This window comes from Muntiacus reevesi, chromosome 1, assembly GCF_963930625.1.
Source record: "Muntiacus reevesi chromosome 1, mMunRee1.1, whole genome shotgun sequence".
Lineage (NCBI taxonomy): Eukaryota > Metazoa > Chordata > Mammalia > Artiodactyla > Cervidae > Muntiacus > Muntiacus reevesi.
Genome location: NC_089249.1, coordinates 238542785 through 238564613, shown reverse-complemented (window position 1 = coordinate 238564613; position 21829 = coordinate 238542785). Strand labels below are relative to the sequence as shown.

At 41.8% G+C, this 21829-nt stretch overlaps 1 protein-coding gene across 1 annotated transcript in view; it reads right to left on the bottom strand.

Annotated features, from left to right (window-relative positions):
* Positions 1-21829, bottom strand: part of ARHGEF37 (Rho guanine nucleotide exchange factor 37) — a 56817-nt gene that overhangs the window by 24099 nt on the left and 10889 nt on the right. The window contains exons 2-4 of the mRNA XM_065918895.1: positions 12668-12864; positions 11123-11246; positions 4178-4325 (exon numbers count right to left, since the gene is read on the bottom strand). Coding sequence (XP_065774967.1) covers positions 4178-4325; positions 11123-11246; positions 12668-12853 — 458 coding nt within the window. The 5' untranslated portion in view covers positions 12854-12864. The remainder of the gene's footprint in view (positions 1-4177; positions 4326-11122; positions 11247-12667; positions 12865-21829) is intronic.

The following is a 21829-nucleotide window of genomic DNA, read 5'->3' as shown; positions in this document are numbered from 1 at the left end:
GGAGGTTGGAACACAGGGGTGGAACTATCTGTCAGGATATGCCTGTGCTGACCATCTGCTCTCACCAAGGGTTTCCTAGCGCCTGGCTGACTGTGGGCAGGAGAGGTGGAAACAGTGGTCAGATATTTGCAAAACTCCGGTCCTCTGGGCTTACTTTTCAGGGGAAAGGGACAATTGCCTCAGAGGGACAACTATTGACTCACAAATCAGAGATGACAGAGGGCAGGGGGCCTTCAAAGATATGATTACATCTCTTTTCCACAATCATCAAGAACTACAGAATTATAGCAACCTCTTTCTTTACAGCCTTTCTAAAGTAATTTGGAGAAAACTCTTTATGTAGCCTATCAGATGGGCAATAAAAATTAATTAAAAGACTTGGGACTTCCCTGGTAGTTTAGTGGTTAAGACTCTGTGTTCCCAGTGCAGGGGATATGGGTGCAATCGTGACTGAAGAAATAAGATCCTGCATACCACATGGTGTGGCCAAAAAAAATTGAAAGACTCACCCAGAGTTGGATGAATATGGGGAAACCAGCCCTCTTACATTCTCTTGGTGGAAGTATCAGTTGGTGGGATCTTTTTAGAGAGTAATTTAGCAATTTGTGAAATATACAATTCCCTCAATCCTACTACAGAAATCTACCCACAGAAATATTAACTCAAGTGAGCATGGATAAAGGTAGAAGTTATTCAGGAACTCTGTGACAGTAAAATTTGGGAAACAACTCAAATATCCATCAACAGGGGATGAGCTGACTATGGAAAAGAACCCTATGTAGCCATTAAAAAAGACCATAGTAAAAAAAAAAAAAAAAAAAAGGAACATGGTAAAATAATTCATGGCTATGGTTAAGTGAAAAAACAAGTCCTAGAATGTAGAGTAGGAGTCCCTTAAAAATTCATTAATTCATTCATTCTTACTATTTATCCATCCGTCCATCCATTCAGCATCTAGACTTTCTCGTGGAAAGTCTATTTCTTACCTGTCTGTAAATAGACAGAATCAAATTTGGATGGAACATGTTAACTACTAGGGGGAGGCATGGGAAACAGGAAACCAAGGGGGAATGGACTTATACTTTTTACTTAATGTAATCTGTGTATTGTTTGAAATTTCCCTTCTTCAATAAGTATGTTACTTTCATACTTAAACAAAAAATGCCAATAAAGGAAAACAGATTATGTGTCTCCTCCCAACACTCTGCCTAAGCTGTTATGGAACTGCAGGTGCTTTGTGTTGGACTGATCCACCTCTCCTCCCCACGGAAAGCCATGCCATTAGACTGGTCTCCCTAAGGCAAAGCTCCCTGTGGCTGCAAGGACAAGCCTCTGATTCCACTGGCTGCCAGGTGGGAAGCGTTGCCTTAAGATCTAGGATAAACTAAACACCTCACCAACTCACCCACCCAAATAAAAAGTGGGAGGTAGCACATATTTTGGAATCACAAAGATCTAATGAGATGGTGCCATTTATCCTATCTGGATATCCAGGTGGTGTGATCCTAGTCAGCCAGGTTCAGAAAGAGCCCCATGATCTTCAGCACAGAAAGCCGGGATGACTGTTTCAGGAGGGAGGTGATTAATTGTTCTAGAGCAGCATACATAGTAGGAGCCCCTTAAAATTCATTCACCCACCATCCATCCATCCACCCACCATCCAATGTCTATACTTTCCCGTAGGAAGTCTATTTCCTGTCTGCCTGTAAATACACAGAGTAAAATTGGGATGACCGAAAGGATGTCATTCCTGCTGCAACATTAGACCAGAGGATTCCACTGAGGGCAGTCTTAAAACCTGCAGGCTCTGGGGTGCTACGGGCATTTAGCGGACAGGGTCCCAGGGAAGCAGAATATCCTGCAAGGACAGTCTTGCATTATGGAGAATTGTTCTACGCTTCATATGCTCCTCTCCACATTCAGAGACTGAATGAATGCCTTGAAATGGGCTGCAATTTCAAGAACTGAGATATTTTTGTGACACCTGGACTCCATCCAGTCACATATCTTCACACTGGGAATTACTATGATACTAACTTTTGTAAATACGACACAGGCCATCTGTAAGAACATCATTCCTCATTTTCTCTGCCTCCCAGTATGTAGTATTATCCCTACTTCAATTATGTTATTTCCTTCTTTCTCTTATCATACACAAGGAAGTCAAGTTTGTATCATTTCAGGGTACACATATCTCTGCTCTTTTGGTTTTCTGTACTTTGTGTACAGAATGGCTTCTGACTCTGTTTTGCTTATAAACATGTGATTGCTAGTGTAGTGGTGCCCAAGCATTTGCATACTGAAATACATATTACATTATTAGAAATTATTTTCCTTTTATTTCTCCTTTAATTATAGCTAAGCTATTGTGTTTATTTTTTTCAATTATGTATATGGGCAGGAGAATTTTTTTCAGAATGTAACTCAGGATAATAAATTTGTTATAAAAAGGGAGCACTGGAACTGAAGGAGCAGAGAACCACAGTGTGGTCTCAGGGAAGCATAATCCCTTCCTAACCAAGATAACTACCAGAGCTGGGAATTACTGAGTATTACCTGTATGCAATGAGACTACATCCCCAAGAGCTGTTGCTTTTACTCCCACTCTACATGTAGGGAAACTAGGTTCTGAGACACTAAATGGCTCCTGCCAAGGTGAATGAAGAGCAGAGAGCTCGATTCGTTGCCAGGCTGCCTGGCGCCAAAGCCCATGAGAAATGTCTGGCCTAGTTGGGAAATACCGGAGTGCAGAAGATGTGACAAAGAACAGTCTCTGTGCCAACTAGGGCCCCCCACACAGTGCTTCTAACATGTCTGAACTAGATGCCAATATTGAACACTGGGGAGACTTACATCAAAGCTTCTGGTTTCTCTTGAAAGATCAGAGGATCTGGCCACAGTGGAATCATATTTCTACACAGCAACTGAGGTAGATGGTTTACCAAAAAAAATGGTTGCAATTACTTTACTCTCTGTATCTATACCCTTTGAATATGACTTTGAAGCTTCTCCCACCAAGAAGTGGGGAATATTTTCCCACCTCCTGAGTCTGGCACAGCATGCCAATTCTAAGCCAAGATCTCAAAAGGCAGAGCTGAGTCAGCTCGTATGTCCCATGTTCATAGGAAAGTCCAGCCAACATCAGAAAAGCTGACCTATGGTTGATCACAGACATGTGAGGGAGTCCAGCCAGGACTAGAAAAATCATTTACTGAGTCCAGCTAAATTGTTAACATGCATAAATGTGACCTTGAGAAATATTTGCTTTAAATTTTGGAGATGATTTATATTTTAAACCACTATATTTGGGGTGATATGCTATAGCAAAAGCTACTTGATACAACAGTGATCAGCTGAGGCTGGGCTGCAGCTGCACTCTATACAGGGACTGCTGGTTCTGATTTGCCAGAGTCTCCATCACTCCCTTTTGTCTCACAGCTGGCATCCTGCTCCCTTCATTTTTGTTACTTGCCTCACTCCTGTAGAAATGTATTTAGTGACCCTTACAAAAGCCTAAGTTTGTAAGATCCATGAAGGGATCAAAGGAATCCAAGAAGAAAATGAAAGTAGGCTTTTTTGAAGGCTGGGAGGGACTAGGACATGGCTACTCCAAAAGAAGGCTTCAGGGGGCACAAGGGTTAAGGATAAGATGTGCTGTAGCACATGGTTCCCACCATCTCACTGCCCTCCCAATGGTGGGCACGAGTGCTGTTAAGCAAATGTTTCTGCTTTTCTACCTCTGAACACATGGCTGGAAGGCATGCCCTGGCCTCCTGGTACTGGATGAAGTCAGGTGATTAGTTCTGGACTCTGAAAATTATGAGAAGCAATGGATATTACTTCTGGCCTGGAACATTTAGTAACCAGTGTGAGACCCTCCAGAGTTCTTTGTTCTTTGCCAAGTCACCGGCCATGTTCCAGACAGTGGCTGGGGTCAGCTTGGGTTCCAGAGTGAGCATGACACTGGGAAAAGCCCCAAGTTAACCCACATTGGAGCATAAGGAAGGTGGAAACCTCATTGGTTGAAACTACTAAAAGAGTTGGGGATTGTTTGTCTCTGCAGCATAGGCTAGCCTAGCCTGACTAGGACACTCCTGAAACAGTGTGAGCAGCCCCAAGAGAGGGTAAGACTTTAACAGCCCCTGACCTTGGCATCCGTAGAGATCATTCTACTCACAGCACTGCCTCAATGATGCCCTGGATCTCCCGCTGCAGCTCTGGCTCCTTCCGGTAGGTCTCTACCAGCAGCAAGGCCTGTTCATAGCTGGCACAGTACACCTTATAGACTTGCTCCAACTCCTCTTGGAATTCCAGAAATGCGTTACCTGACAGTGAAAAGGCAACAAGTTCTCAAAAGCATGTCTGCATGTCCTCTTGCTTAGAACAGGGAGGCCGTGAGTGACACAGCTAAGCACTTCAGCTCTGACATAAGACTGTCTGGCTTAACCAGCATTGTAACCTTGGGCAAGTCACCTCATCTTCCTCAGTTCCCATTTTTTCATCTCACTTTCAAAAGGCTGCTGTAGGATTAAGTGACAGAATGATGAAGTGTGTGCTTAATAAACATTATAGTTACAGCAATAATATTGAAAATTCTCACATTTGGACAATGCTTTATAGTTTACAAAACACATTCATGTTATATCTTTATAAATACCATGTGTAGCAAGTACAACTCCAAACCCTGTTTACAAAGACACCCTACAGGACAGCACGGATAGTCACAAATGTGGGCTTTGGAGTCAGAGAGAAGTACGGCCAGAACTCCAGCCAACCTTTTCCCAGTAGTACAGTCTAGGGTGAGTATCTGGTCCCTCTGACCCTCCATATTTTCATCTGTAGACTGGAATACAAATAGTACTCACCTCCAAGTGTTCACTGGGATGATTAATTTTAAAAATGCATATAAAGCACCTGACACAAACTTCATTTCCCCAAAACTTACCAACTACTTATGTATTGACTGTGTATAAGGCACTCTTGTAAGTTCTTTGAATGAAATAATGGCCCTGCCTCATGGGGCTGATATTCTCGTGGGGAAAACAGACAATAAATAAATATATTTATTTATATGTTACATATGCAAGGCGATCCAACCAATCCATCCTAAAGGAGATAAGTCCTGAATACTCATTGGAAGGACTGATGTTGAAGCTGAAACTCCAATACTTTGGTCACCTGATGCAAAGAGTGGACTCATTTGAAAAGACCCTGATGCTGGGAAAGATTGAGGGCAGGAGGAGAAGGGGGCAACAGAGGATGAGGCGGTTGGATGGCATCACCGACTCAATGGACATGAGCTTGGGTAAACTCTGGGAGTTGGTGATGGACAGGGAGGCCTGGAGTGCTGTGGTTCATGGGGTCGCAAAGAGTCGGACACGACTGAGCGACTGAACTGAACTGAACTGAACTGATGCCAGGTAGTGATGAGTACCACACATTTAAACAAAGCCAGATAAAAAGTTAGGTGTCACTGTGGTCAAGAATCTGCCTGCCAAGGCAGGAGACACAAAAGACGTGGGTTCGATCCCTGGGTTGAGAAGATCCCTTGGAGTAGGAAATGGCAACCCACTCCAGTTTATTCTTGCCTGGAAAATTCCATGGGATAGAGGAGACTGGCAGGCTACCGTCTATGGGGTTGCAAAGAGTCAGACATGACTGAGCAACTAAGCACATACACACAGGAGATCTATTTAGGAAAGACCTCCATAAAGATGTGGATGTTTATCACAGTCCAAAAGAATCCATCCCTGGGAAAGTCTGAGGGAAGAGCAGTGCCAGGCTTAGGGAAGGACAAACACAAAAGGCCTTAAGGCAAGTGAATGCTTGACATGCAGGTGACACAAGAAGGCAGGTGTGGCTGGAACACTGTGAGCAAGGGCACAAAGTATAGAAAATAAACAGGAAACTGAAGCCAGATTATGTAGGGCCTTGAAGTAAGTAAGTATGGTATAGTAAGGTGTTCGGGTTTATTCTAATGGTGGCAGGAAGCAACTGGAGGGTTTTGAGCAGGGGCGACAATGATCTAGTTTTTGTTTCAAAAGGATCACGCCCATGCTCAATTTCAATAGCACTTACACTAAAGTTATAACAATACAAGAAAGACTGGCAGTCCCCTGCACATGAAGGACATGCCAAGTTGTGACATTCTATATTTAAAAACAAAAAACAGAAATTTATGAGATTAGTTACTTATTGAGGAGACAGAATGGGATGGAAAGAACGGGGAATGGGATAGGATAGTAGGGATGAGAGGGGAACAATGCTTTACTGAATATATCTTCTTATATAGCTCTGATCTTCGAAGGATGGTAATATTTTACATACTCCCAAAATAAATATACAGCTAAGACCAACCAGGATGTGGAAGGGGAACCCCAAATAGAAAACAAAAAATAAGGAATGAACCTAATTCTACAACAAATGAATAACATAACCACACTGAAGGGTGTAGGAAAAAATTAACATAGGTATTTTCCACAAAGGTACAGGCTAGTAATTCTAATTAAAATATAACATAACCAAAAAAAAAAAAAATACTCTGAGTGACTACTAACTTCGAACAAATAAGTAAACACATTGTAGATAATGGCAACCATTTCTACCTGTCACAGAAAGATGCTGCAAATAAGAAAAGAGGAAAGATTAGAATGAACCCTGAGATACTGGACTGGAATTGGAGGTATTAGTAGGAACTCATGGTTTTATGTATTTTAAATATATAAATATAGATGGGCTTCCCTGGTGGCTCAGTGGTAAAGAATCCAACTGCCATTGCAGGAGATGCAGGTTTGATCCCTGAGTTGGGAAGATCTGCTGGAGAAGGAAATGGCAACCCACTCCAGTACTCTTGCCTGGGAAATACCATGGACGGATGGAGCCTGGTAGGTTACAGTCTGTGGGGTCACAAAGAGTCGGACACGATTGAGCGACTTCACTTCACTCACCGAGTGTGAAAGATGATTCCTAGAACCAACGATTACTTAAGGTGGTATACAGCTAACTAATGAACCACATATAAGAGTTAAGAAGCTGACAAAAAATAAAGTCTATTAGAGCTATACTATGTTGAGACTAAATCAGGAGTAAAACATGGGACGAGGAATAGCTATTAAAAGGCTACTCCAGGACTGCCCTGATGGTCCAGTGGATAAGAATCCGCCTTGCAATTCCGGGGACATTGGTGTGATCCCTAGTCTGAGAAGATCCCACATGTCCTGGGACAACTAAGCCCATGAGCTGCAACAGCTGAAGCCCATGTGGCCTAGAGCCTGTGCTCTACAAGTGAACATGGCAAAGAGAAGCCTGTGCACAACAACTAGAGAGCAGGCCCCACTCTCTACAACTAGAGAAAGCCCACACAGCAACAGAGACCCAGTGCAGCCCATAATAAATAAATAAATGTTAAAAAAAAAAAAAAAAGGCAAGACTATTTGGTTGTCTATCTAAGGGGATAGCGGTGAGGGTGAAGAGAAACGTATTAGTCACAAAAGGGCAAGTAAGACACAGACCACAGGAAGCCCAGCTAAGCCTAAAGCCAGCTGATGCTGTGTGTTGTACCTGTGAAATGCACCAGGCCCCCCTTGAGACAGGGAGTAACGAAGGTGGAGGAAAGCAAACTTCCTAGAGCAGAGAGCAGAGTTGTCCAACAGGCAGGAATGCAGGGACACCAAAGACTTATTTCTTCTCCTCTTGTCCTCCTCAGTCACGGATTGGAAAGTCACAGAAGCTAAGAGTTACTCTCAGTATCGAAAGGCCACTATACCTCTGGCTGGAGAAATGAGAAAGGGAGGCAGGATGTTGTCTGAAGGAGCTGCTCAAATCATGACTCTGCCTGGTCAAGCTGTTTGACCTTAGGAAAGTTACTTAACCTTTCTGAGTCTCGGGTTTTTCCTCAATGAAATGGGGATGATAATGTTGTTGTTCAGTCAGTAAGTTGTGCCCAACTCTTTGGGACCCCACGGACTGCATGTAGCACACCAAGATCCTCTGTTGTCCACTAATAATAATAATCAATAAGCAACAAGGTCATGAGAATAAAAAGGGCTATTTCATGTTCAGTTCAGTTCAGTCACTCAGTTGTGTCCGACTCTGCGACCCCATGCACTGCAGCACACCAGGCTTCCCTGTCCATCACCAACACCTGGAGCTTACTCAAACTCATGTCCATCAAGTCAGAGATACCATCCAACCATCTCATCCTCTGTCGTCCCCTTTTCCTCCTGCCTTCAATCTTTCCCAGCATCAGGGTCTTTTCAAATGAGTCAGTTCTTTGCATCAGACGGCCAAAGTATTGGAGTTTCAGCTTCAGCATCAGTCCTTCCAATGAATATTCAGGACTGATTTAGGTACCCATAGTCATGGCTGGCACCGAAATGGGTACTGTTTTCATACAGATGGCATGAAACTGAAGCTCAGAGACATGAACAAGATGTGAGTGACAGAACCTTGCAAGTCAGATTCCAAAGCCCCTGTTCTAAACCACTTGACCTATAAGCCATGAGCCATATATGACTTCTGGGAACTTGAAATATGGAGAAACCCAATTAAGATGTCCTGTCAGTGTAAATGACACTGGATTGCAAAGACTTTGTACCAAAAAAAAAAAAAAGTAGAACGTATCATGAATAAGTTTTATAGTAATTACATGTTGAAATATTACTTTGGATACATTGGGTTAAATGAGATATATCATTAAAATTAATTTCACTGCTTTAGTTTTTTTTAATGTAGCTACTCAAAAGTCTTAAATTAAATTCAAGGTTCACACTGCATTTCTTTCAGATAACACTGAACTAGAACATGGTGCCTTCCAGTGACAGGAGCCCGTGGGGGAACTCCACAGGGAGCTGCATTTGAAATCATTTGTAAGAACACAGAACCTGACTCATTTGGGAGGTTCATGCCTGATGTCCAAAAATCTTTTAAAATGCTGTGATATGAAACTGGGATAAGGGCCTCCTTTGCATAGCAGGGCCTGGGAGCTGAGAGAGGAATAGAGAGAGCTGGTAGAAACCAGCTCAGCCTTGATCAAGCACAAAGTTGCACCTAGGAAAAGAAAAACCCATGTGGATTCTTTGTACCTCTTTTTGGTTAACCATAAGGGGCAGAGGATGAGAAGGCTATTTTCTGTACACTCAGTAAAGGCCAGGGGACAGGCTTGCCAAAATGGGGGGGAGGGGGGGGCGGGGTGGGATATAAGATGCTCAGTTAAATTTGAACCTCAGATAAATAATGAAAGTTTTAATATAAGTATGTCCCAAGTATTCCATGGGATAAACTTAGTATAAGTTTAGTATACTTAGTAAACTTCGTATAATTTTCATTGTTTATGTAAAATTCAAATGTAATTGGGCATCTTGTATTTTATGTGGCAAATCTATCAGGGAAACAGGGAAGCCAGGGAATGGAGATGTCACCAGGCTTGGACAAAGTAGCATCTTAACTTTTTGCAGGTTAAACTGGAAGGCAGAGATGAACAAGCGAGGACCCTTAACGAGGAATTAGTTTAATCTCAAACCCATAGCAACAGAAGAAGCTGCCCTCAGAGTCCCCAACCCCCTGGAGCATCTTCAACCCGAGGTTGTAACAATTTCTACTCAAGGGACTTCCCTGGTGGTCCAGTGGCTAAGACTGCACTCCCAGTGCAGGGGACCTGGGTTTGATCTCTAGTCAGGGAACGAGATCCCACATGCTGCAACTAAAATCCAGTACAAGTAAAATGTAACAAAAAATTTCACTCAAATAAGTGGTCATCATTAACAGAAATATAGATAAAATGATAAAAGGTAAAAATATCTACCTAGGTACTGTTAAAAAATCTTGTCCTTAATTTTGTATTCCTCTATCAGTTAAAGGAAATAGTTGGGCTTTCCTGGTGGCTCAGTGATAAAGAATTCACCTGTGAATGTAGGAGACATGGATTCAATCTCTGGTCTGGGAAGATCCCATATGCCATGGAGCAACTAAGGCTGTGCATCACAACTCCTGAGCCTGCGCCCATCTACCTTTCTCAGCCCATCCACCTTTGTCCTCTGACTCCACCTGAAAACCCCTAACCATAGACGTTTTATCAAGCCCCAGAACAGGAGACAGAAAGGGACTGCAGAAGTTTGAAATTTACACCTACCCATTCCTCCTCCTTTATGTCTGGTCATCCTAACTATTTCAGAATCAGGAGTCCACCTCCATCTCTCACCTAGGTGAAGGTAAAAGCACCAGCTGATCTCATTACTTCCACTCTTGCCACTCTTTCACAATCCACCATACACAACTACCAAAAGGATCTTTGAAAACGAAATCTGACCAAATCACTCCCCTGCTCAAAATTGTCCAATGATGTCTCATCACACTTAGGAGAGAATCCACACTCCTAGAAGGCCTTGCAGGATCTGGTCCTTCTCTGCCTCTTCTATTCTATCTCCTATACTCTCCCCTCGCTCATTGCCCTGGAGCCTCACCAGCTTTGTCCATCAAATATCCCAGGCTCATCTCTGCCTAAGAATAGGGCCTCTAAATACCTATTTTCTCTACTCTTTGTCCAGATCATCTCATAGCTGGCTCCTCCCTAAAAGGTCTCAGTTCAAATGTCCTCTCCTCAGGAGGCCTTCTCTTTTCTCAAAAGTTACCATATTTGTTATTCTTTAAATTACAAATTACTACTTAAAATTCTCCTGTTTATCTGTGTATCTTCTGTCTCTCTCACTCACTAACCCAAAAGAACAGAAGATCAGACCCTCTGGTTGACTGAACCCTTCTGTAACCTCAGCACACAGCACAGTGAATGGCACACTGCAGGTGATCACTAAGTACCTGTTCAGTGAACGACTGTGAAAAAAAAAACCTGGGATAGAGTCTCAGCCATACCACTAACCAATCATGTGTCTATCAGTATGCCCTCTCTGTCTTTAGGCCTCAGTCTCTTCGTCTGTAGTGATAGGGTTGGGCTGGATATCATTTGAGGGTCCTGCTAGCTCTGACATACTGCATTTCAGGGACTCCCAAAACAGCCTCTCATTGAGCTGCATCTCCCTGGAATGCTGGGGAAAGTACAGCAATGACCACATGCCTAGAACAATTCCACAGGAATCTCAGGCTGCCAACGGCCTGGTTTTTTGCTCACCGATCAGCTGCACTTGTTCCTCTTCCCTGGAGGCTGTCTCCTGCAGATCATGAAGCAGTCTTCTGTTCACCTTGATGATGTCATCGATGTTTGAGAACAGGACATCCAGATCTCCCTGTGGCAGCTAAAAGGAACAAAGACTCCATGGAAGGTCGCTCAGGAGTTTGGTAAGAGTGATTTTTTTGGTAGGTTTTGGACAGTAGTCCAGAATAGTCATGCCATCGGGGTTCCATCTCTCTTGGGAAGACCGTTCCAGAGGAATGTTTGAAAGGACTTTGAAATTTTATAAATTAGGTATTTTTATTACTCTAAGAGAAGAGAGGAAGAGATGGAGCACTCAGCATGAAAGGAAAGCTGAACTGCATTATCCTGGGTCTGCTGCCAACTATGATTTTTCTTCTCTCATTTCCCCATCTGTCACATAAGTGTGGGAAGTTGGACTTCTTTCCAGCTCTGACACACTTGGCACCTACCACTATTACCTTTAGGTATATTCTGAACTCCAGCCCCTATGAACGAAACTACACCACTGTTAAAAGGATGCAGGATATCTACACATGTTGGCTGTGCTCAGTTGTTTCAGTCGTGTCTGATACAGTCCGTGGACTGTATCCCGCCAGGTTCCTTTGTCCATAGGATTTTTTAGACAGGAATGCTGGAGTGGGCTGCCATGCCCTCCTCCAGGGGATCTTCCTAACCCAGGGATTGAACCCACATCTCCTGTGTCTCGTGCATTGCAGGCAGATTCTTTACTGCTGAGCTGCCAGGGAAGCCCTATATAGGATATATATACAGATAGAAGCCCTGGATGCACAATCAAGTGGGAAAAGCTAACTGTAGAAAAATATCTAGAGTATGCTTTATTTTTGCTAAAATAAGTAACAATCTATATTTGTTTGTTTAATGCCTCCAGAGGAAAAATCCCAATTTCTGGAGGGTGAAATAAGGAAGGGTTTTCATCTACATTATCTGCTTATTTCATTTATTCAATAAATACTAATTGGAGTCCATTATTCATATGTCAGGAACTGGGATTCACTGAACTATTAATAAACAGCCTTTCCCCTTATGGACCTTACATGCTAGGGGATGGTTGAAATTTTAGAAAGAGAGCCTGTGATATTTCTGAAACTGGGGTGAAAAAGATGTAAAAAATGAATACTAAACTGGAAACCCATGTAATGATAACTTTTTCATGTTACCACGCTCCAAATGAGACAATTACAAATAGGTCACTTAAAACAATCTGTCCTAAACTTAATAAAGGGCTATTTTATCCATTAGCTCATTTAATTCTCTGAGGTGATTCTTCTCTGCCCATTTAGCAGAAGAATACACTAAGACTAAGCAACTAACACTTTTATACTAAGGCTCCAAGGTGTCAAAAGCCTTGCTGAAGGTTGCAGGGCCAGTAGTAGAAGTACCATGACTTCACATACACCACTTTCCCCTCCATCAAGCCTGCCCCAGGAACAGATGTGAGGTCTCAGAAACCGGGACCCATGTTTGCCTCTATAAAGACAGAGTGTGGCCCCACCCAGGTACCTGCTGCAGACGGTTCCTAATGTCAGAGGCACAGAGTTGGAGCACGTGCAAGTAGGAGACCTCGGTGTCAGTGAGTTCCTTGACAGCCAGCCTCTGCTGGAGCAAGGATCTGTTCTCAGAGAGTTGATCATCCCCATCTGGAGCACCAGTTCTAGAGGACAGCGCGTCGTCCCCATGATTCATCATGTCAGCAGGTTCTGGAAAGACAGACACATCCAGATTCACTTCTGGGAGCTCTACTGGAACATGCTGCCTTTAGTCCAGAGACAACTATTCACCGAGTGGCCTAAAAACATCTTTAGCTGCCTACAGAGTCAAGATGAACTATTTATTAGTATCTGAACAAATCTTAAAAGGTAGAATGCAGCTCAGATAATTGTTGACATTTTTTATTCATTTCCCAGGATTCAGACAATGTGCTTGCTTGGCTTTTTCTTCCTTTCCCCCCCCCCCCCCCCAGCTCTCAACCCAGGTTTCTTTATTTGGTTCACTGACTCTCTCTCACCCTCTTTCTCCCAAGGGTTCCCTTCTTTTCACCTGCCACTACCCTATTCAGGCCACACTACCTATCACCTTGACTATTTCCACAGCCTCCAGAATCATTTTTTCAAATCCAAACCCCTCTCCCACCTGCTGCTACCCACACCCATTCATCTTGGATATGCTTCCAGTTTAACCTTCTTGAAACAAAGCTTGTGATCTGGTATCCTCTGCCTCTGGCCTCATTTTCCCTCTTCCCTGAGGCACTCCAGTGAAAGAAAGTCACATGCTTTTCTCCATTCCTGCATAGTCATTTCCTGCCTCTGTTTTTGCACCTGCTGTGACCCCTCCCATACTCTAGGCTCTGAAACTCATCTCTAAGGCCTTTCCTGATCCTCCCTGCCAGATGTTCTTTTCTCTTCCATCTCTAAGTTTAAAAAGTACAAATGGCAATATTATGGACAAGAAAAATCTCCCTACTACAAAACACCTAGAAATGCAAGATCAGCCATAACAAACTTCCTTTTCACTGGATGGCAAGTATTGCAAGAAAGTAAAGGAAATCAGCAGGGACCCCCAACCAGAGGGAATGGAAAACCACAGCATGAACAGCTAAGCTGATGCAGCTGTAGCCAAAGTGGACAGGGTGGGCAAAGAAGAAAGCACTGCCCAGCTCATTGATTTGGAGACTTGGGCATTAGTGCCCAGGGAGAATCAGGAAACAAGCTCCTTTCCTCAAGCATGCTAGCGAAATGGGCAACTAGAAAAGAAATGCCCCTCTACCTACACAGAAAATGACAAAGATGTTTCTTCATCTTGACTTGGGTCCTGAGTAAAGGAAAATTCCTTTCTGAAAACTCATAACAGGCCTGCTTTCACTGGATCGCAAGTTCAAATGTATACTACACATGTGTTCCAAGGAACTCAATGCTGAGAAATATGCCACAACAAAAAAGAAGTCCTGGACTAATGCTAGTATTAATACCCACAGAAAAAATAAAATGTCTCCAGGAGGACATATTCTTAACCTAGGCCACATGGTACTCCAAGATAACCCTATCCTGAAGATGAGCTTAAAATCCAAAATTACAAGAACTCCAGCATAAGTGAGCATCATCAGAGATTGCAAGAATAGGATTAGATCCCCAGAACATCAGACAAGCAAACTGTCACACAGAAACTATAAAATAAGCAGGAAAAGAAAATACATACAAAAAATAAAGACCTGTATGATTTTTTAAAGCACATAGCAGAACTTATAGATATTAAAAATTTAGCCTTCGAAATTAAAAATTAAATGGACACTTTAAACATTTAGGAAAGAAAAATAGGAAAGGAGCAGATAGATATGAAGAAATTATCCAGACTGCTAAAAAGAAAGTGAAAATCATGCAAAATACGAAAGAGAATTAAGGGATCTAGATATGGAAATAAGGTCATGTACCAACTCTGTGTTCCAGGGGACAAGAATAAAGAGAGTGAGATGAGGCAATATATGAAGAGATGAGACTAATAATTATCCAGATTTATAAAAGAGATTATTGCTTAGATCTAGGAAGTACAAGTACCAGGCAGGATAAGTTTTTTTTAAAAAAATCAAATCTAAACACACTAGGAGGAAATTTCAGAATCCTGAAGGACTGGAGAATTTACCTTATAGTTTCCTTGTCAGGAAACTATGTTCTACCAAAATAAAGAAGTAAATCACACACAAAAAGACACGAGATATAGGAAACTGGTAACCTAATATGTGAGAGAGGCCAAGGAAATTCCCAAGACAGATGAAAGGAAATCCTAAGTTTGACTGTTGGTGACAGACAGCAAACAGTCTGGGCTAGATACTAGAATGTCTTGAGGACAAATTTACTGAAACAGCAGAGAATATGGTCCTTATTTAGGCAATTACACAGACAATACATGTGAAACTAAGAAATAAACCAACAAACAAAAAAATTGTTATAACAATTTTTATAACAAGATTGTGCAGAAAAGATAAAAGTAATTATGCATCACTACCTGATTCAACTATAAATAGAATCTACACAGGTAATAATGCAAGTGATCTAATTCATATTATGTACTGAGAGAACAGAGTGTTGGAGAAGGAGTCAAAAAGAGCTAAAGCCTAATCGTCCATAGGGGAAATCAAAGAACAATGCCTAAATTGTACTGCTCAAGAAGGAACAGTCCATGTGTACAATCAGCTAAAATCAATGGAAGGAACTGCCTGGTAGTGCCTGGAGCAGGCAAGAGAAGAGGACAGGGTGCTTTTTATAACAAACACTGTACAACAGAATTACCTGCTTCTCCTTCTCATCACAAAGGTAGAACTATCCATCTCTTTAAATTATATGCTTTTATAGCTTTGAGGGGGCTTCCCAGATGGTACTAGTGGAAAGGAATCCGCCTGCCAATGCAGGAGACAAAAGTGATGTGGGTTAGATCCCTGGGTTTGGAAGAGCTGCTGTAGTAGGAAATGGCATCCCACTCCAGGATTCTTGGCTGGAAAATTCCATGGGCAGAGGAACCTGGCGGGTTACAATCCATGGGACTGCAAAGAATTGGACACAACTGAGCATGCATGCACACACACACATACACACACACACTGCTTTGAAGTGAACTAAAAATTAAATAATGAAGGACAGAAATGGTATGGACCTAACAGAAGAAGGAAAGTTATGACTAACCTAGGCAGCATATTAAAAAGCAGAGACATTACTTTGCCAACAAAGGTCTGTCTAGTCAAGGCTACGGTTTTTCCAGTAGTCACGTATGGATATGAGAGTTGGACTACAGAGAAAGCTGAGCACCAAAGAATTTATGCTTTTGAACTGTGGTGATGGATGAGACTTTTGAGAATCCCTTGGACTGCAAGGAAATCCAACCAGTCCATCCTAAAGGAGATCAGTCCTGGGTGTTCATTGGAAGGACTGATGTTGAAGCTGAAACTCCAATACTTTGGCCACCTGATGCAAAGAGCTGACTCATTTGAAAAGGCCCTGATGCTGGGAAAGATTGAGGGCAGGAGGAGAAGGGGACGACAGAGGATGAGATGGTTGGATGGCATCACCAACTCAATGGAAATGAGTTTGGGTAAACTCTGGGAGTTGGTGATGGACTGGGAGGCCTGGTGTGCTGTGGTCCATGGAGTTGCAAAGAGTTGGACTCAACTGAGTGAACTGAAATGAACTAACAGAAGCAAAAGATACTAGGAAGAGGTGGCAAGAATACACAGAAGATCTTCATGATCCAGATAACCAGATGGTGTTATCATCCACCTAGAGCCAGACATCCTGGAATGTGAAGTCAAGTGGGCCTTAGGAAGCATCACTACAAAGCTAATGGAGGTGATGGAATTCCAGTTGAACTATTTCCAATCTTAAAAGATGACGTGGTGAAAGTGCTGCACTCAATATGCCAGCACATTTGGAAAACTCAGCAGTGGCCACAGGACTGGAAAAGGTCAGTTTTCACTCCAATCCCAAAGAAAGGCAATGCCAAAGAATGTTCATACTACTACACAATTGCTCACAAAAATTCATCTCACACACTAGCAAAGTAATGCTCAAAATTCTCCAAGTCAGGCTTCAACAGTACTTGAACTGTGAACTTCCAGATGTTCAAGCTGGATTTAGAAAAGGCAGAGGAACCAGAGATCAAATTGCCAACATCCGTCGGATCATCGAAAAAGCAAGAACGTTGCAGAAAAACATCTACTTCTGCTTTATTGACTATGCCAAAGTCTTCGACTGTGTGGATCGCAACAAACTGGAAAATTCTTAAAGAGACAGGAATATCAGACCACCTGACCTGCCTCCTGAGAAATCTGTATGCAGGTCAAGAAGCAACATTTAAAACTGGACATGGAACAGCAGACTAGTTCCAAATTGGAAAAGGAGTACATCAAGGCTGTATATTGTCACCCTGCTTATTTAACTTATATGCAGAGTACATCATGCAAAATGCCAGGCTGGATGAAGCACAAGCTGGAATCAAGATTGTCGGGAGAAATATCAAAAACCTCAGATATGCAAATGACACTACCCTTATGGCAGAAAGTGAAGAAGAACTAAAGATCCTCTTGATGAAAGTGAAAGAAGAAGATGAAAAAGCTGGTTGAAAATTCAACATTCAGAAAACTAAGATCATAGCATCTGGTCCCATCACTTCATGGCAAATAGATGGAGATGGGGAAACAGTGGAAACAGTGACAGACTTTATTTTTTGGACTCCAAAATCACTGCAGATGGTGACTGCAGCCATGAAATTAAAAGATGCTTGCTCCTTGGAAAAGTTATGACCAATCTAGACAGCATATTAAAAAGCAGAGTCATTACTTTTCCAACAAAGGTCCATCTATTCAAAGCTATGGTTTTTCCAGTAATCATGTATGGATATGAGAGTTGTACTATAAAGAAAGCTGAGTGATGAAGAATTGATGCTTTTGAGCTGTGGTGTTGGAGAAGACTCTTGAGAGTCTCTTGGACTGCAAGGAGATCCAAGCAGTAAATCCTAAAGGAAATCAGCCCTGAATATTCATTGGAAGGACTGATGCTGAAGCTGAACCTCCAATACTTTGGCCACCTGATGCAAAGAACTGACTCACTGGAAAAGACCCTAATGCTGGGAAAGATTAAAGGCAGGAGGAGAATGGGATGACAGAGGATGAGACAGTTGTTGGATGGCATCTCCAACTCGATGGACATGAGTTTGAGTAAGCTCCGGGAGTTGGTGATAGACAGGGAAGCCTGGCATGCTGCAGTCCATGGGGTCGCAGAGAGTCGGACAGGACTGAGACTGAACTGAACTAAACTGAACAATTAAATGTAAGAAAAAGTGAAAATTTCTCAATTTTGCCGGAGACCAATATTCCAAAATGAATTATATTCCTGTGCAAACCAACAACAATTTTCAAGAGTTCATTTAAGGAAAAATAGCAGCATAAGAATAAAAAGATTCAATAACAATGTGTTATTTATTCCTTCCTAAATATCTTAATTTAACAAAAGATGGGGAATTTCCTGGCAGCCTAGTGGTTAGGAATCCAGGTTTTCCCTGCCATGACCTGAATTCAGTCCTCGGTCGGAGAACTGAGATCTCACAAGCCACACATACAATTAAAGAAAAAAAAAATGTACAAAATCTTTACGGAGAAAATGATAAAGTGAAAGTGAAGTCACTCAGTCATGTCCGACTCTTTGAGACCCCATGGACAGTAGTCTACCAGGCTCCTCCATCCATGGGATTTTCCTGGCAAGAGTACTAGAGTGGGTTGCCATTTCCGTCTCCAGGAGATCTTCCCAACCCAGGGATTGAACCTGAGTCTCCCTCATTGTAGGCAGACACTTTACCATTTGAGCCACCAGGGAAGTCCCGAAAATGATAAAGCTTTATCTAAAATATATTTAAGAACTAATTAGGAATTAGCTGGGGGTTCAGCCGCTAGGACTCTGAGCTTCCACTGCTGAGGGCCTGGGTTCAATCCTTTGTTAGGGAACTAAGATCCCACAAGTCATGCAGTGAAGCCAAAAAAAATCAAGCAAACAGAAACATAATGAGATACCATTCCATGTCAAAGAGATCAGCAAAATATGAAAATAAAATGTTGGTGCCACTGTATGAATGAGAAATCTCATATACTGATATGATGATATAAATTGTTGCAACCACCCTAAAGAGCAACTTGGCAATATTTAGAAAAGTTGAAAATTCACACACTATCAGGCCAAGGAGTTCTACTCCAGGATATACCCCCATCTCTGAGACACTTCTCCATATACACACAAGAAATATAGATGGGAATGTTCATTGCAGTACTGATGAAATAACAAAAAAATCAGAAAAAACATAAATGTCTCAATGAAAGTGAATAAATAACTTGTTGTATAATCATATAATGGAATTCTGAACAATAAAAAAAACTATAGATTCATGTGTCAACATGGATATCCTCACAGATGTTGTAAACAGGAGAAAATACATATAAGCAAATCCCAGAAGGATACACAGTGTGTGTGTTAGTCGCTCAGTCATGTCTGACTCTTTGCAACCCTATGGACTGTAGCCTGCCAGGCTCCTCTGTACATGTGATTTCCCAGGCAAGAATGCTGGAGTTAAAAAAAAAAGAAAAAAGAATACTGGAGTAGGTTGCCATTCCCTTTTCCAGGGGACCTTCCTGACCCAGGAATCTAACCTGGGTCTCCTGCACTGTAGGCAGATTCTTTACCCTCTTTACCTGGGAAGCCAGTATGATACCATTTCTTAAAGTTTAAAATGTAAAAGGAAAAAAAATTCTTTTAAGTTTTTAAAAGTTTAAAATATGTGAAACAATGCTAGATTTTGTTTAGGGACAAATACATGCAGCATAGGTATTAAATATTTTGTAGATGTAATTAACAATAAATCCAGGTAATTAAAGAAATTTTCACATATTGAGGTGTAGGGAAGTCATTCTGGCTTATACATGATTTAACTTGATTTTCTGCTACCTAAAATGGCCTGTTTGTGACTTATCAGACACACACTGTCATATCTGCTTTAATTATTAAAGAAAATGGCACAATGACCACAAGTAAAGAATGTCTATGTTAAGGATTAAATGCCTCCTTTCCTGGAATACCAATTTTGGTACGCCTTTAATGACAAGACTCCCTCCCTAGGAGCCAAGGTCATACTGACTTACTGTGAACATGCTGATCTGTTGGATTTTTTTCTTTAATAATTTATTGAGTTTTTACTGTGCCGGGTCTTCACTTCGAGGGGCTTTTCTCTAGTTGTGGCAGGTGGGGGCTACTCTCTAGTTGCAGTGCTCTGGCTTCTCACTGTAGTGGCTTGTCTTGTTGCAGAGCACGGGCTCTGCGGCATGTGGGCCTCACTAGTTGCGATTCCCAGGCTCTAGAGCACAAGCTCTGTAGTTACGATGCACAGGCTTAGTTGTTCTGCAGCATGTGGGCTCTTCCCAGATCAGGGATCAAACCTGTGTCTCCTGCACTGGCAGTTGGAGTCTTTACCACTGAGCCACCAGGGAAGCCCCTGATCTGTTTTTTCTGTAACCTTGAAGGAGTATATTCCTGACCTCTTTGATGTTCTTTATTCTGACATAATAATGTAAAACTGTGCTGAAAGCCATGCTTCTCTGCAGCAGCTCCTCAGAGTTATCTGAAGGGCTGTCTCCTAGGCTAAACTTCTCAGTTTGGCTCAAAGAAAACTTTTTTTTTTACTTCTATTATATTTTGTTTATTGATTTATTTCCATCAACATAGGATCAAAGTAACCTCTGGAAAGGGAGCTAGAGCAATGGAATTGGGAAGAGTATCAAAGGGGACTTAATAGTATCTGAGGGGCTTTTTAAGTTAAAGTTTTAATTTTGAGATAATCAGAGATTCACACACAGTTGTAAGAAATAATGCAGAGGTTCTATGTACCCTTTACCCAACTTACCCAATAACATCATCAGGAAAAACTACAGTACATTGTGACAGCCAAGATGTTGACACCAATACAGTCAAGACACAGAACAGTTCTTTCTTAAGGATCCTTCCTTCCTGTTGCCTTTTTACTCACTTGGTTGCAGCCCCATCTCATCCTTAATACTCAGCAAATAAGGATCTGTTCTCCATTTCTGTACTCTCATCAGCTCAAGAATGTATGTAATGTTGATGTATGGCAAAAGTCATCACAATATTATAAAGTAACTATCCTCCAATTATAATAGATAAATTAAAAAATAAATAAATAAAATAAAATAGATAAACAAAATTTTTAAATAAAGAAAAAAAAAAGAAAGTATGTAAGGAGTTCCCTGGTGGTCCAGTGGTTAGGAGCTGGTGCTTTCACTGCCTGGCAGGAGTTTAATGCCTAGTCAGGGAACTGAGATCCCACAAGCTGTGCAGTGTGGCCAAAATAAATGAATAAATAAAGTTTCACAAAAAAAAAGAATGTATGTAAATCACACAGTATCTATATGTGAATTATATAATATATAACCTTTTGGGACTCACTTTATTCACTCAGCATAATTTCCTGGAGATTGATGTAAGCTGTTGTATGTTATTAATAGGTCCTTCCTTTTCATTGCTGAATATCTAAGAGGTTCTATTTTTTTAAAAAAACAACTAAAGCAGATATGACAAAATGCCAAAATTAAACAAAGCTAGGTAGTAAGAACATGGGCATTTGTTATTTTGTTCTCTGCTGTTTTCTGAACAGATGAAACAGTTCCTAATATTTAAAGTGGCATGCGTCCCACAAAGCCTTGTACTTGGGATAGCTAGGGCTATGCCTCATCTTTCTGGCTAGACACTAAGCTCTTGGAGACAAGATGCGCACCCATTTACTGTGTCTTCTCTCTGTCTCACAGTGCTGATACAGATATGAATATGTATTTGCAACAGGAATGCTCCTTTTCATGTATTAGTAGCAGAAGTTTCTGTCCTGACACTGACCCATGGATCAGATAACTTATATAGGTGCTTGGCAAGAGCAAGGTTGTTCAGAAGGCAGAAGGCCCAGAAAGAGCCTGGAACACATCTGTCTGATGCATAGCTCTAGTCCAGCTCCTAAATGCTGCCTGTGGCTCACTGACCTGTCCCTGGACTGAATCACTGACATTTATCACCCAGAGCATTGCTTCTCTAGAAAGATTCCGACAGGATTTCAGGAGAGCTATTAAGGCTACTC